Below are 15,519 nucleotides of genomic sequence, written 5' to 3'. Positions count from 1 at the left end.
CTCCTCCACAGATGCTGCCAGATCTGCTGAGCTTTTCCAGCAACTTTGTTTTTACTCCACATTAATGATTCCCTAAACATTGATTTTTAAGCTGTCCTTGTTGGGTATTAAAGTTGTTCTGCTTACTTAATCACCAACCAATCTTCCAAATGATAAATGCCCATTCATGCCATAATCTTAAAAACCAAACACTCGCACAAAGCTACACGCAGTGTTTTATTATGTTCTTGCTACTGCAACAATGAGTGAAAGAAAATGCATCAACAAATATGGCCAAGAGCTGAAATCAGTTCATGTTTTCTCTTCTCTTTTCAAAATGGATAATTTTCCCTAAATTGTTAATTTATAATTTGTTCTGCTGAATAACTAAAACTCAAACAAAATACACATTCACAATGCAAATCAATTGCAACTGATGAAATTATTGTAAGATGATTATGAGATACTTATTAAAATAAAAAAGAAAAGTGAGTACTGTTGAGGGAACCTGATGAATTAATAAAAAATAGGCTAATAGGTACCACAGGATTGACACAAAAGGGTTGTGTTCAGGTCGGCAGAATGTGACGAGTGGTGTACCACAGGGATCAATATTTTGAGGTCTCAATTATTTATAATTTATATTAATGATTTGGATGAAAGGACCAAATCTATGGTTGCTAAATTTGCTGAGGTACAAAGATTGGTGGGAGTGTAAGTTTGAAGAGGTTTATAATGAGGCTGCAAAGGATGAAAATAGGTTAATTGAGTGAGCCAAAATTTGACAAATGGAATTTAATATGGGAAAATGCAATCTTCTCCACTTTGGCAGGAAGAATAGAAAAGCAGCATATTATTTAAATGGCAGGACTGAAGAAAGTTGATGCTACAAAGTGATTTGGGTGTTCTGGTACATGAATCACAAAATTAGTATGCAGCTACAGCAAGTAATCTTGATCAGATGGGGAAGTGGGCTTGGAAAACGCAATTCAATACAGATAAGTGTGAGGTGTTGCACTTTGCAAAGTCAAACCAAGGTAGGGCTTGTACAGTAAATGGTAAGGTCCAGAGGAGTGTTGTGGAACAGACGGACCCAGGAGTACAAGTACATAGTTCATTGAAAACGGCGTCACAGGTGGAGAGGTTGGTGAAGAAAGCATTTAGCATGCTGGCCTTCTTCAGTCAAGGCAATGAGTATAGGAGTTCAGATGTTATGTTACAGTTGTATAAGTCATTGGTGAGGCCACACTTGGAGTATTGTGCACTATTTTGGTCACCATTTTAAAGGAAAGACATAGTTAAACTGTAAAATGTGCAAAGAAGATTTACAAGGGTGGTGCCAGGATTAGTAGGCCTGAGTTATAGGAGGAGGTTGGCCAAGATAGGACTTTATTCCTTGGAACGTAGGAGAATGAGGGGTGACCTTATTGAGGTGTATAAAATCATGAGGGGCATAGATAGGATGAATGCATATAGTCTTTTTCCCAGAGATGGGGAATTGAAAACTAGTGGCATTGGTTTAAGGTGAGAGAGGAAAGATTTAAGGAGGACCTGAGGGGCAACTTCTTCACGCAGCTTGGTGTATATATGGAATGGGCTGCCAGAAAAATGGTTGATGCAGGTACAGTAGCTAAATGTAAAAAACATTTGGATAGGTACATGGATGGGAAGGGTTTAGAGAGATATGGACCAAATGTGGGCAAATTGGAACTAGCTAAGTGGATACCATGGTCAGCATGGACCAGTTTGGCCCTAAAGGCCGGTTTCCATGTTGTATTACTCTATGACTCTAAGTGAATTGCGAGACAACTGCAATGTCATTTATTGTAAGGGCAATACAATATAAAAGTAGGCATATTTTGCTGTAGTTGCAATTAGCACTGGTGAGGCCACATCTGGAGTACTACGTGCAGTTTTGGTCCCCTTATTTCAGATAGGATGCAAATGTGTTACGAGTCAGTTCAGAGCAGGTTCACTCAACTGAACTTGGGCTGGTGGTTAGTGGAGGGAGTGGGTAAGGGTCAGAGGAGATAACTCATACATAAGGAAAGATTAGACAGACTTGACCTGTACCACTGGAGTTGAGAAAAGAGGTTATCATATTGAGACATACATAATCCTTAGGGGAAAATGACAGTGTGAATTCTGAAAAGATGTTTCACTTTGTGGGACAGATTAGATCTTGGGGAGACAGTTTTAAAGTCTGAGATGAGGAGATTTTTTTTCCTCAGGTAGTTGAAAGTCTTTGGAGCTCTGTTCCCCAGAAAGCAGTGAAAGTGGAACAGTTGAGCAGATGAAGATCAATTCTAGACTAACAGAGAGTCAATGATTATTTTGGATAGGTGGAAATGTCAGGGTGAGGCTATAATTAGATTAGATGTAATTTTTATGAATGGTGGAGCAGAAAAAAAACAGCTGAATGGCCTACTCCTGCTCCTAACTCATCTCTTCACAAGAATGTATCAGATCAAGATAAATACTATTTGGCTAGCACCATTTCTTTAATCCAATGAAAAATGTTGTAAAAATGTAACTTCCCCCATCTTATGTTCCAGTTCTAAAAGCAGAGTTTGTTTTCTGCATGCATTTTTTCGTTATCTGTACAGAATATTCCATAAAATGTAATGATTCCATCAATGCATGGCATACTGTGATCAGAAATATCAAAACTCTGCTTCCTCACCCTATCCAGTGCACCTATCCAATCTATTATTCCCTTTAACAACTGCATATACTCAACTGACAGTTGAAATTCCATCAAAACCCTTTCAAAGTTGAATGACCATGACAATAACAGCAAGTCCAAATGTTGACAGCCCAAAAATTATAGCAATCACTGAATTCACAAACTTCTCCATTTATCAGTTTAAAAAATAAAGTGCCCTGCTGTTAAAATTACTGTCTTAAACATTCAATTTCTCATCTGATTATTAATTGGCTCTTTGAATAATATTCTGTGTACTTCATTAGTTTTTTTTTGTAAGGATCTATTCTAGCCAGAAAATAAAAATGTACAAGGTAACTAAATATAGTTGAACTGGCAAAAACATTTCATTTAAAGCTTGTACATTTCCATTTTTTGCATTTCAAATGGTAACTCTTTAAAAACAAACCAAAGGAAAAAATCTTCAACCCCCTTTAAAAGGTATAGATTTTAAAGTGGAAATGTTTATTGTTTCACACAGTTCCCCTATGGCCATTCATGCTGAATTTCATCCTGAGGCAACAGAGTAATTGCAAAAAGGACTTTATTGATTCATTTTCCAGATATTTTAATCCATTGTGTTTTAAGTGCTCACAGGTTTTATGACATGGCAGAGGTTAATTTGAAATGCAAGAAACTATGCCTCAAATTTTAAGATTTCTTTACAATAAAAGATGGCACAAGAGGTCGAATCATCCCATGCATGAACAATCAATTAAAAATTGATTAAAAATTCCACATAGGTTTGTGATGAAATACTCATGTTTTGAGTTGCTTTATTAATGACAAAGTGAAGTTGAACATGCCCGTTTCCTCAGACTATTTTTTTCCTGAATATAAAATCTAATTAAAGCTAAGATTTGAATTAAAGCTATATTTTAGAAGATGGTATTTTAAATAATGGTAAAATATTTGCACTTATATGCAGTTTCACAATAGTATCTAATTCTCTTGGAGGAACCGCAAGGCTTACTGACACTTCTTTTAAAATTCTCTGTCCCACTCAAATCTCATGTCCTCAACATCTAACACAGCTCAGTATCAGCTTGAAGAACAGCAGCTTACCTTTTGATTAACCTTACAGATTCGACATAGAATACAAAAGCATCAGATTATTTTCTGATTTCATTTCAGATTTCTAGCATCTGCAGGAAAATTGTGGGGTTTTGCTTCTATCCCATGTGATCAACTGCTGGGCCCTCAGTATAAACCCTTTAGCACTTGCACAGAGTCACAAACAATATTGCACATTGCAAAGGAGTATACCCTCTGCAGACTAAGCGGCAGGCTAATCACCTTAAGTTCAGCAAATGAGAAGTCTAATGTTAGCTCTGGGAATTTGTATTAATTAAATAAATTGAAAAACTGCCATGTTGTTGCAAGATGTTTTCCACAGGTATCAAGTCAACCTGATATAATGGTAATTGAAGTGACTCAATCTCTATGTAAAAACTAAAAGTCTTATTCTTCTGGCTTGAACTATAAATTTGGTGACATAGATTGAGCTAGTTATTGCAGAGATGTTTTATTAGTACAACAGACTGCAGAGGTAAATCAAAATATTCATTTTCCAAATATTTCAGTCACAAGATACTCTTTCACATCCACCTTACTTAATGAATTACAAAGCAAGAACTTCAATAATTATAATTTGCTCCAAATAATTATACTACAACTCAGAAATGAGATAAGCTTTGGCACAAAACTGCTTCTTACGACTAACCTGCACATACTTGCCGATGATCTTCATGATTTCCAAATTGAATTGTTTTACTGGTGCTCCAGACAGATCAATATGACTCAGAAGGCTATAGATAATCTGTAGCAATGACTGCTGCATACTAGCTAGGCCCTTTTCTAATAGCTGTTGGGGAAAAATAGCATAGAGGTTAATACTTTCACAGCCATTTCAGTGTAATTTCATTGACAAAAAAATCCATGCATTTTTAAAAGTCCAATTTGCATTCATTGCTGTCAGCACTACACAAGCAAAGGTCATGTCATAATCACATTGTGCTTGCTAAACTCTACCTTTATGCATTTTGCAATTAAAGTTTCAAATAAAATTACTGGATCTTTTATGACTTTGCTCATATCTCATGGGAAAAACAAATTTCCCTCCACCTGGATCACAGGTATAGGGATCTGGATTTTCAGAATCTGGAGTTTATGTTCCATCCATTGGTATGGTGTACAGTTGTAGATGTAAATGTGTGATGACAAAATAGGAGTGCAAGGCATGCATGGCAAACGTAACATACAATAGATAGCAATTATTTTAAAAGTCCAATGCTTTATTATTGCGAATTGGAAATGTGGAAAGCTTAGTCAGTTGAACTGAAAGAAACAAGTATTAAAAGTGGAATGATTCAGCCATTGTGATGAAAGCTACGAATACCAAGAGCATGTGATCTGAAGGAAATTGGTAAATATAGAGTCAAATCATCAGCTCAACAGTGTGATGATGCTGCGTGTTAAATGGAAAAAATGACTGACACGTAGAGAAACTAGGATGGGCATTGAGGTCTGGGAGGGAACCTGACAATTAACTCAAAGAGTAACAGGATGAATTCTTTATTTCAATAAAGATGAGGTAAAGTAGTCTTGGTTCTTGTATAACACCGGACAACAATTAATTTAAGAAAACAATTCAGGTTAATATTTCTTCTATGCTTTAACAGACAAACTCTACAAACCAACATGTCAATTAGATAAACAAAAGATAAGGAAAATTACCTCAGCTAAGTAAGTGACCAGGTTAAAAGTGATGTCTGAGAATGCATCGTGCAGGTATCGGCAAACCACATTAATCCAATTTGCACTGTCCCGTGAATAACTGTGTGTGCTGTAAAGGCTCATCATGTGAGCCAGGTTCGAGAGTGTGACTGTTTTTTCTTCTGCACAGACCTAAGGTAAAAATAATACATTATTTGACTACAAAAACATGACAGGTACAGACACTGCTTGAAAACTTTGTTATTTGAACACAATGCCAGAATGTCTACAATTTCAGCTTCAGTTTTTTTTCAGTGGCAATGCGACAGAAATGAAAATGCTACTTCAAAGATCTTTTAAAAACTCATCAACTCCATATATCTGCGGAGAGAGAAGTAGAATTAACATTTTTGAGCTGAAAATTACTGTTCTTTGGAACTGGATCACCTTGATTCTCTTTCAAAAAGGTGTTGCTTGACTGGATGGGTTTTTCTGTAATTTCCAGAATTTTCCACAATAATACTCCAAGACAGCAGCTGAGTAGGACTCCTAATCCCAGGTCTCATCTGCTCCATCCACTTTTCTTTTCTTATTTTCCATTTTCTCTTGTTTTCCTTCTTGTACTTAATTCCTGTGAAGAGCTCAGTCGCGACGACAGCATCGCTGGTGGCAACTGAGACCAGTGAGGGCTTGAGTGGGCCCAGCATGGACTTGTGGCGGAAGATTCAGTAAGATGGTGGCAGAAACTTTGGCAGAAAGGCAAGCATGAGACCCAGTATCAGCGGCTGCTACACTGGTGCAGCAAAGTCAGTGAAGTGGGCCCAGTGGTGAAAGATGGTGCCTGATAATTGGCAACTTCGATGTTGGTTGGCCCAGCGCTGGTGATGGAGAAGTGGTGACGGAATGGGCATTCCGGTGATGTTGGCGAAGAAGGCAGTATCTGCAGTTAGCGTTGGAATCAAAAGATGTTGGGCTTCAGCTGTGGCGATGCGGTAGGCCCGAACGGGCTGTCAATGCAAGGGTGTGGATTAGCCCACAGAAAATTGTGGAGAATGCACCTCCCCTCCAGATGTCGAGCGGAGCACATGAGGGAGGAAGATGAACTCTGTTTTTACTTCTACTTAAGTCCTGTATCTTAATTTTTTCTGTAAGTCAAAATGGCGCCAGACCACAGTGACCTTTTATACTTTTCACTGTATTTATTTGGTAAGTGTAAGTGACAATAAATTATTCAATTCAATAATTCCTGTTTTTAATTCAGATTTCCAGCATCTGCAACTATGTTGTTTTTACATTAAAAGTTCTGTTCTAAGATCACTGCTAATAATCCTAAGGTAGTTGATTTCCAAAAGGGTATGTGGGGCTTTTGCGAAAAATTAAGATTTACATTTAGACTATAAGACCAAGGAGCAGTAGGCCATTCAGCCCATTGAATCTGCTGTATCCTTCAATTAATCATGGTTGATCTGATAAATCCTCAGCTCCAATTTCTAGCCTGCTCCCCATAACCCTTAATTTCTTTATTGATAAAAACAAAATCGGTATATATTACCCTTGAATATACTTAACCCAATCTCTACAACCCTCTGTGGCAAAGAATTCCACAAATTCGTTACCCTAGAGAAGAAATTACTCTTAATTTATAATTTAATAGGGTGACTTCTTATTCTGAGATTATGCTTTCTTGTCTTAGACATTTCCATGAGGAGAACAAACTTTCAACATTTACCCTGTTAAGTCTCCTAACACCCTTATGTTTCAATAAGATTGCCTGTCATTCTTCTAAACTCCAATGAGTACAGACTCAGCCTCTCATTATAAGACAGTCCTTCCACACACAGTATCAGCCTGGGAACCTTTTCTTGACTGTCCCCAGTGGCCAGTATATTTTTCCTTGGGTAGAGGGCCCAAAACTCTTAACAATATTCCAACTGATGTCTGACTGATGTCTTGTAGAATTTTACTAAGATTGCCCTATTTTTACACGACATTCCTTTTGAATTCAAGGCCAATATTCCTTTTGCCTTCCTTATTACCTACTGAATTTGTATGCTGGCTTTTTGATCTTTCTGCATGAGGATTCCAAAATACTTCTGTCCTATAACTTTCTGCAGTCTTTCTTCATTTACATAATATTCAGCTCCTTTACTCTTCCTGCGGAAGTGCACAACGTACCATTTTTCCACATTAAATTCCATCTGCCAAGTTTTTGTCCACTTGTTAAACCCCTGTGTAGATGCTTTGTCACATCCTCACCACTTGCCTTCCCATCTACTTTTGTGCCATCTGCAAACACGGCTATAGTACATTCTCTTTCCTTATCCAAATCATTAAAATTTATTGTAAATAACCGTGCGCCCAGCACTAATCCCTGGGACATTCCGCTATTACAGACTGCATTCCTGAAAATGACCGTTTAGCCCAACACTCTCGTCTTTATTAGTTAGCTAATCCTCTATCCATGCTAACATACTCTCTCTAACACCATGGGCTCTTATTTTATTAAGTAGCCTAGTGTGAAGTAACTTATCAATTTTTTTGGTTCACGGGATGAGTGCATCACTGGCTAGGCAACATTTATTGCCCATTCCTAATTGCCCAGATGGCAGTCAAGAGTCAACCACATTGCTGTGGGTCTGGAGACACATGTAGTTTCCTTCCTTAAAGGATATTAGAGAACCAGATGGATTTTCCCCCAACAATTGACAATGGATTCACAGCCATCATGAGACTCTTAATTCCAGATATTTATTGAATTTAAATTCCACGTTCTGGCATGGTGGGATTCAAACCCGGGTCCCAGGACATTATCTGGGTTTCTGGATTAACAGTCCAGCGATAATACCATTAGGCCATTGCCTCCCCTTTATCTTCAAATCAGCGAAATAAATTACTTCCTATTTATATCTTTAGAAGTAAATAACTTTTACTTACAAATGGCAGGAGACTGGGCTCACTTGTCACTCCACACATACTGATAAGGAAATGCAGAATTATTTTTAGTTTTTGGGCCAGCTGTGTGGTGGTCGCTCTTACCGATACTGTCATGGACAGCTGACAGATTGGGAAGGATGAGGTCAAGTATGTTGTTGGTTCCCTCATCACCTGCCGCAGACCCAATCTAGCTCGATCAGTAATACTTCTGCTGATCCACTCTTGGTTGTGGACATTGAAATCCACCACCCAGAGTATATTTTGTACCCTTGCAACCCTCACGCTTCCTCCAAGTGTTGTTCAACATGGAGGGGTACTGATTCATCAGCTGAGGGTGGACGGTAATCAGCAGACATGGTAATCAGAAGTTTTCCTTGCCCATGTTTAACCTAAAGCTAATGGGGCTCAGAGGCCAATGTTGAGGACTCCCAGGGCAACTCCATCCCGAGTATATACCACCGTACTTCTGCCAGGTCTGTCCTGCCAGTGGGACAGGACATATCCAGGTGATGGTGGTGTCTGGGACATTGTATGTAAGGTAGGATTCTGTACGTATGACTATGTCAGGCTGTTTCTTGACTAGTCTGTGAGACAACTCTGCTAATTTTGGCAGTAACCTATCGATGTTAGTAAAGAGGACTTTGCAGGGTTGACATGGCTGTTTCTGCTATTGTCTTTTCCAGTGCCTAGGTCGATACCAGGTGATCCATCTGATTTTATTTCTTTGAGGCTTTGTAGCTAGGCCATTTCAGAGGGCAACTGAAAATCAACCACATTGCTGTGGGTCTGGAGTCACATGTAGGCCAAACCAGGGGACATTAGTGAACCTGATGGGTTTTTACGACAATTGGCAATGATTTCATGGTCATCAGCAGATTCTTAATTCCAGATTTTTTGTTGATTGAAGTCAAATTCCACAATCTGCTGTGGCGGGATTTGAACCTGGGTCCCCAGAACATTACCTGGGTCCCTTGGATTAAGAGTCTAGCAAAATTACCACTAGGCCATCACCTTCCCTAGTTACCAGCTATTCATAATCTATATCAATGATTTGGATCTAGGATTTAAATGCACCATTTCCAAGTTTGTATGTGACACAAAACTAGGTGGGAGTGAGAGTTGTGAGGAGAGTGCAAAGACACTTCAAGTGAATTTGGTGCTGCTAGTGATTGGCCAAAAATCTGGCAGAAAGAATACAGACAGAATTATCAGTGACCTTATTGCACCTTTCGGTAATAGTGACCATGATTGAACTTTACATTCAGTTTGAGGGTGAGAAAAGTTGGTTCAAGACTGGTATTTCAATCTTAAATAAGGAAGAATAACGATCATGGAAAGAGAGATAGCTAAAGTGAAATGGCATATTAGGTTAAGGGATAGGTTTGCTCAGAGAGAGTTGTGAGTCTTTTGAACATTGTTCCTCCAAAGGTAGCAGAAGCAGAATCTGAATATTTTTAAATGTATAGGTAGAGGATTTTGATAAATAAAGGTGTGAAATGGTATAGTTGGTAGTGGCAATATGGAGTAATTAGATTAACCATGATGAAAAAGGCAGAGGAGGATCAAGTGTCTAATTCTGCTCCCAGTTCATAGGTTTGTATGCCTGTAGAGTGTGGGGTCATAACTGTTGTTAAGAAAATCAGAGATACAAAGTATATATAATAAATAGTAAAAGGGCAGGAAATTTTGGACTTGAAAGGAACCCAGAAATTCTTGTTTATGAGTAACAAAATGTTATAATACAGGTACAGGAAACAATTAAGGCACCAAATGATATGCTAGCCTTAATACAAGAGAATTTAATGTAACCAACAGCAAAGATGTCTTGCAACTGATAAGACCACACCTGAAACAGTGTGTCCAATTTTGGTCTATTTACCTAAGAAAAAAATAAAGAAAACATGAAGAAAAATAAAAGACTTGCCACAGATAGAGGGCAATAAGACCATAAGAAATAAGAACAGGAGTAGGATGGTGAACCCCTTGAGCTTGGTCTGCCATTCAATAGGATCATGGTTGATCCAACACTCCACACATCCACTTTCCTGCCCTTTCTGCATAACCCTTGATTTCCCTAATGATCAAAAATCTATCTATCTCAGCCTTAAATAAGCACAAGGACTCTGCCCTCACAGCTGTCTCTGAAAAGGGGTTCCAAACACTTACAACACTTTAAGAAAATAAACTCCTCAGTCATTCAATTGGCCCCTTAATTCTGAGACTGCATCTTCTGTTCCTAGGCTCTACCATGAGGGGAAAACATCTCTCAACATTTACTCTGTCAAGCCCCTTAAGGAGAGAATCTTTGGAATTCTCTGTTCCAGAGGGCTGTAGAGGCTCAGTTGTCAAGAATGTTCAAGACTGAATTTATTTTCAGCCTTCCAATATTTATGTACTCGTTCATAATTGTGTACATACCTTTGCTATTCTGTCAGCAGTTTCCTTGCAGAATTGGGTAGGGTTATCAAAATGTTGAACTAAATGAGGTAGCAGGCACAGAATATTTAATGGGAATCCTGAAAAATAAATACAAGTCTGGTCAAATACAGATCATATCATAATCTGGAATAGTAAATAAATGCACATAAATTAGACTGTATAGAGGTTAATACTCCACCTATAAAAATATTAAGAGTAATTCTCATTACTAAATGACCTGAGATTTAAATTGCTACTTGACTGATAAAACTGTACAGTATGTGGAATTTTTATTTAGATGGATCCTTTTTGATCTAAGGCAATAAAGCTAGAAAATTCCTCTCCAAAGTATACTTGTAACTATACTTTCAACTAAACGTGTAGGGTCTCCCACCCGCCCTCCTCCTCTAACCAAAAAAAGAGGACTCTGTGGTGTGTTGGTAAGGTAAGGTTTTCATACTTTTTCTATTTCTTCTGTATAGTGTAATTGGTTAAAAATTTACTTCCTTTTTTTATTTATCTATTAATTGGTTATTTGAAAAGACCATAGCAGAGAAGTATTAGAAAGTATTTAACTCATAAATTGATATAAAGTAATAAAGTAATTAACTAAGTAGAGATGGCTGGGCAGGTGATGTGCTGTAGCTGTATGATATGGGAGCTGGCTGATCCCATTGTGAACGGCAGTGACCACATCTGCAGCAAGTGTTGGTTGCTGGAAGAACTCCGGCTCAGAGTTGAAGACCTGCAATCTGAGCTTCAAACACTGTGGCACATCCGGGAGGGGGAGAGTTACCTGGACGCTTTGTTTCAGGAGGCAGTCACACCTGGTAGATTAAGTAATTCAAATTCAGTTAGTGATCAGGGACAACAGGGTGTGACTGCAAGTGAGGCAGGTAAGGGGATCCCAAGTTCAGGAGTGGAGGAGCCTCAGCTTTTGACCTTATCCAACAGGTACGAGATACTTGCTCCCTGTGTGGATGAGGAAAAGGGCTGCGGGGAGGATGAGCCAGCTCACCACGGCACCATGGTGCAGAAGGCCATTCAAGAGGGGGAGCAAAAAGACAAGTGGTAGTTATAGGGGATTCTATAGTTAGGGGGATAGATAGTATCCTTTGCAAGCCGGATCGGGAGTCCCGCATGGTGTGTTGCCTGCCCGGTGCCAGGGTGCAGGACATTTCTGACTGGCTTGAAAGGATATTGGAGCAGGAGGGGGAGGATCCAGTTGTTGTGGTCCACGTTGGGACTAACAACATAGGCAAGGCTAGGATGGAGGACCTGTTTGGGGATTATCAAGCACTAGGAACGAAATTAAGGAACAGGTCCTCGAGGGCCATAATCTCCGGATTACTGCCCGAGCCACGTGCAAATTGGCTTAGGGATAAGAAAATTAGGGAAGTAAACACGTGGCTAAGGGAGTGGTGTGGGAAAGAGGGGTTCCATTTCATGGGGCATTGGCATCAGTTTTGGAACCGGAGGGATCTGTACCGATGGGACGGTCTCCACCTGAACCGATCTGGAACCAGTGTTCTAGCGAAAAGGATAAATAGGGTGGTCACGAGGACTTTAAACTAGGGAGTTTGGGGGGGAAGGGAAAGGGAAAACAACAGGGAGTATGATGGTAAATAAAAAGGTAAGCAGCAGGTTAGCATGTGTGCAGGAGGGTTTGAGTTCAAGGCAGACTATGAAAGAAGCAAAAAGGAAGGATAACTCAGGAAATATTATTAGAGATGTTGGAAATCATGAGGGTAAGAAAGCTGGCATAAATGCACCTTACCTTAATGCTCGTAGCATTCGTAACAAGGTTGATGAGTTAACGGCACAAATCATCGCGAATGAATATGATTTGGTAGCCATTACAGAGACATGGTTACAGGATGGTCACGACTGGGAGTTAAATATCCAAGGGTTCCAGACCATTCAGAAGGACAGACAGGAAGGTAAGGGAGGTGGTGTAGCTCTGATATTCAAGGACGACATCAGGGCGGTGCTGAGAGATAATATAGGTTCGATGGAGAATGAGGTTGAATCCATTTGGGTGGAAATTAGAAATTCTAAGAGGAAAAAGTCACTGATAGGCGTAGTCTATAGGCTACCAAATAATAACATCACATTGGGGCGGGCAATAAACAAAGAAATAACTAATGCCTGTAAAAATGGTATGGCAATTATCATGGGGGATTTTAATCTACATGTAGATTGGTCGAACCAGCTCGGTCAGGGTAGCCTTGAGGAGGAGTTCGTTGAGTGTATCTGTGATAGTTTTCTTGAACAGTATGTAATGGAACCGACGAGGGAGCAAGCTATCCTAGATCTGGTCCTGTGTAATGAGACAGGAATAATTAATGACCTCATAGTTAGGGATCCTCTTGGAAGGAGTGATCACAGTATGGTTGAATTTAGAATACAGATGGAGAGTGTGAAGATAAAATCCAACACCAGGGTCCTGTGCTTGAACAAGGGAAACTACAATAGAATGAGGGAGGACTTGGCTAAAGTAGACTGGAAACAAAGATTTTATGGTGGGACAGTTGACGAGCAGTGGAGGACTTTCAAAGCAATTTTTCAAAGTGCTCAGCAAAAGTATATTCCAGTGAAAAGGAAGGACTGTAAGAAAAGGGGTAATCTGCCATGGGTGTCTAAAGAAATAAGGGAGGGTATCAAATTGAAAGAGAAGGTGTACAAAGTGGCCAAAAACAGCATGAAACTAGAAGATTGGGAAAACTTTAAAGGTCAACAGAAAACCACAAAAAGAGCTATAAAGAAAAGTAAGATAGAACATGAGAAAAAACTAGCACAGAATATAAAGACAGATAGCAAAAGTTTCTATAAATATATAAAACGAAAAAGAGCGGCTAAAGTAAATGTTGGCCCTTTAGAGGACAAGAAGGGGAATTTAGTTATGGGATATGATGAAATGGCCGAGGCATTGAACAGGTATTTTGTATCGGTCTTCACAGTGGAGGACACTAATAACATGCCAGTAATTGACAAAGAGACGAAGGTAGGTGAGGACCTGGAAACAATCATTATTGCGGAAGAGGTAGTGTTGGGCAAGCTAATGGACCTAAGGATTGATAAGTCTCCTGGCCCTGATGGAATGCATCCCAGGGGGCCTAAGAGAGATGGCTGGAGAAATAGCAGGTGCACTGGTGGTAATTTTCCAAAATTCGCTGGACTCTGGGGCAGTCCCAGCAGATTAGAAAACAGCAAATGTGACGCCACTGTTTAAAAAGGGAAGTAGACAAAAGATGGGGAATTATAGACCGGTTAGCTTAACCTCTGTAGTGGGAAAGATGCTTGAGTCTATTATCAAGGAAGAAATAGCAAGGCATCTTGATAGAAATTGTCCCGTTGGGCAGACGCAGCATGGATTCATGAAGGGCAGGTCATGCTTGACAAATCTTTTGGAATTCTATGAAGACATTACGAGCAAGGTGGACAATGGGGACCCAGTGGATGTGGTGTACCTAGATTTCCAAAAGGCCTTCGACAAGGTGCCGCACAAGAGGCTACTGCATAAGATAAGGATGCATGGCGTTAAGGGTAAAGTATTAGCATGGATAGAGGATTGGTTGACTAACAGGAAGCAAAGAGTGCGGATAAATGAGTGCTATTCTAGCTGGCAGTCAGTGACTAGTGGTGTGCCTCAGGGATCGGTGTTGGGACCGCAATTATTTACAATTTATATAGATGATTTGGAGTTGGGGACCACATGTAGGGTGTCAAAGTTTGCAGATGACGCTAAGATGAGTGGCAGATCAAAGTGTGCAGAGGACTGTGAAACTTTGCAGAGGAACACAGATACATTGAGTGAGTGGGCAAAGGGCTGGCAGATGGAATACAATGTAAATAAATGTGAAGTCATACATTTTCGTAGGAGTAATAGTAAAAATGATTATTACTTGAATGGTAAAAAGTTGCAGCATGCTGCTATGCAGAGGGACCTGGGTATCCTTGTGCATGAATCACAGAAGGTAGGTCTGTAAGTACAACAAGTAATTAGGAAGGCAAATGGAATTTTGTCCTTCATTGCTAAAGGGATTGAAATAAAAAGCAGCGAGGTTATGTTGCAGCTGTACAAGGTGCTGGTGAGGCCACACCCGGAGTACTGTGTGCAGTTTTGGTCTCCTTACTTGAGAAAAGATGTACTGGCACTGGAGGGGGTGGTGCAAAGGAGGTTCACTAGGTTGATTCCGGAGTTGAGGAGGTTGGCTTATGAGGAGAGACTGAGTAGATTGGGATTATATCCATTGGAATTCAGAAGATTGAGGGGGGATCTTATGTAAAATTATGAAGGGAATAGATAAGATAGAAGTAGAGAGGATGTTTCCACTGGCACGTAAAGCTAGGACAAGACGGCATAGCCTCAAGATTAGAGGGAGCAGATTTAGGACTGAATTGAGAAGGAACTTCTTCACCCAGAGGCTTGTTAATCTATGGAATTCCTTGCCCAGTGAAGTAGTTGACGCTACTTCAGTAAACGTTTTTAAAGATAAGGTAGATTTTTTTTGAACAATAAAGGAATTAAGGGATACGGTGAGAACGCGGGTAAGTGGATCTGAGTCCACGAAAAGATCAGTCATGATCTTATTGAATGGCGGAGCAGGATCGAAGGGCCGGACGGCCTACTCCTGCTCCTAGTTCTTATGTTCTATGTTCTTCGTTTTGTAATTATTGAACTTGCTGTTAATTCTAATCAGTATACAGTGAATCAAATGGTTATGAATCAGTTATACTAAATTTCTACCAATATTGTGAAGTAAAGA

General features: G+C 39.6%; 1 protein-coding gene across 1 annotated transcript in view; it reads right to left on the bottom strand.

Moving 5' to 3' along the window:
- LOC109927845 (protein furry homolog-like) overlaps positions 1-15,519 on the bottom strand; it is a 291,518-nt gene that overhangs the window by 71,920 nt on the left and 204,079 nt on the right. Inside the window, exons 13-15 of the mRNA XM_048599687.1 lie at positions 10,751-10,848; positions 5,420-5,590; positions 4,407-4,547 (exon numbers count right to left, since the gene is read on the bottom strand). Of these exons, the coding sequence (XP_048455644.1) occupies positions 4,407-4,547; positions 5,420-5,590; positions 10,751-10,848 (410 nt within the window). The remainder of the gene's footprint in view (positions 1-4,406; positions 4,548-5,419; positions 5,591-10,750; positions 10,849-15,519) is intronic.

Source organism: Rhincodon typus, chromosome 1 (genome assembly GCF_021869965.1).
Source record: "Rhincodon typus isolate 14 chromosome 1, sRhiTyp1.1, whole genome shotgun sequence".
NCBI classification, from domain to species: Eukaryota; Metazoa; Chordata; class Chondrichthyes; order Orectolobiformes; family Rhincodontidae; genus Rhincodon; species Rhincodon typus.
This window is presented reverse-complemented; position numbering and strand designations above follow the sequence as displayed.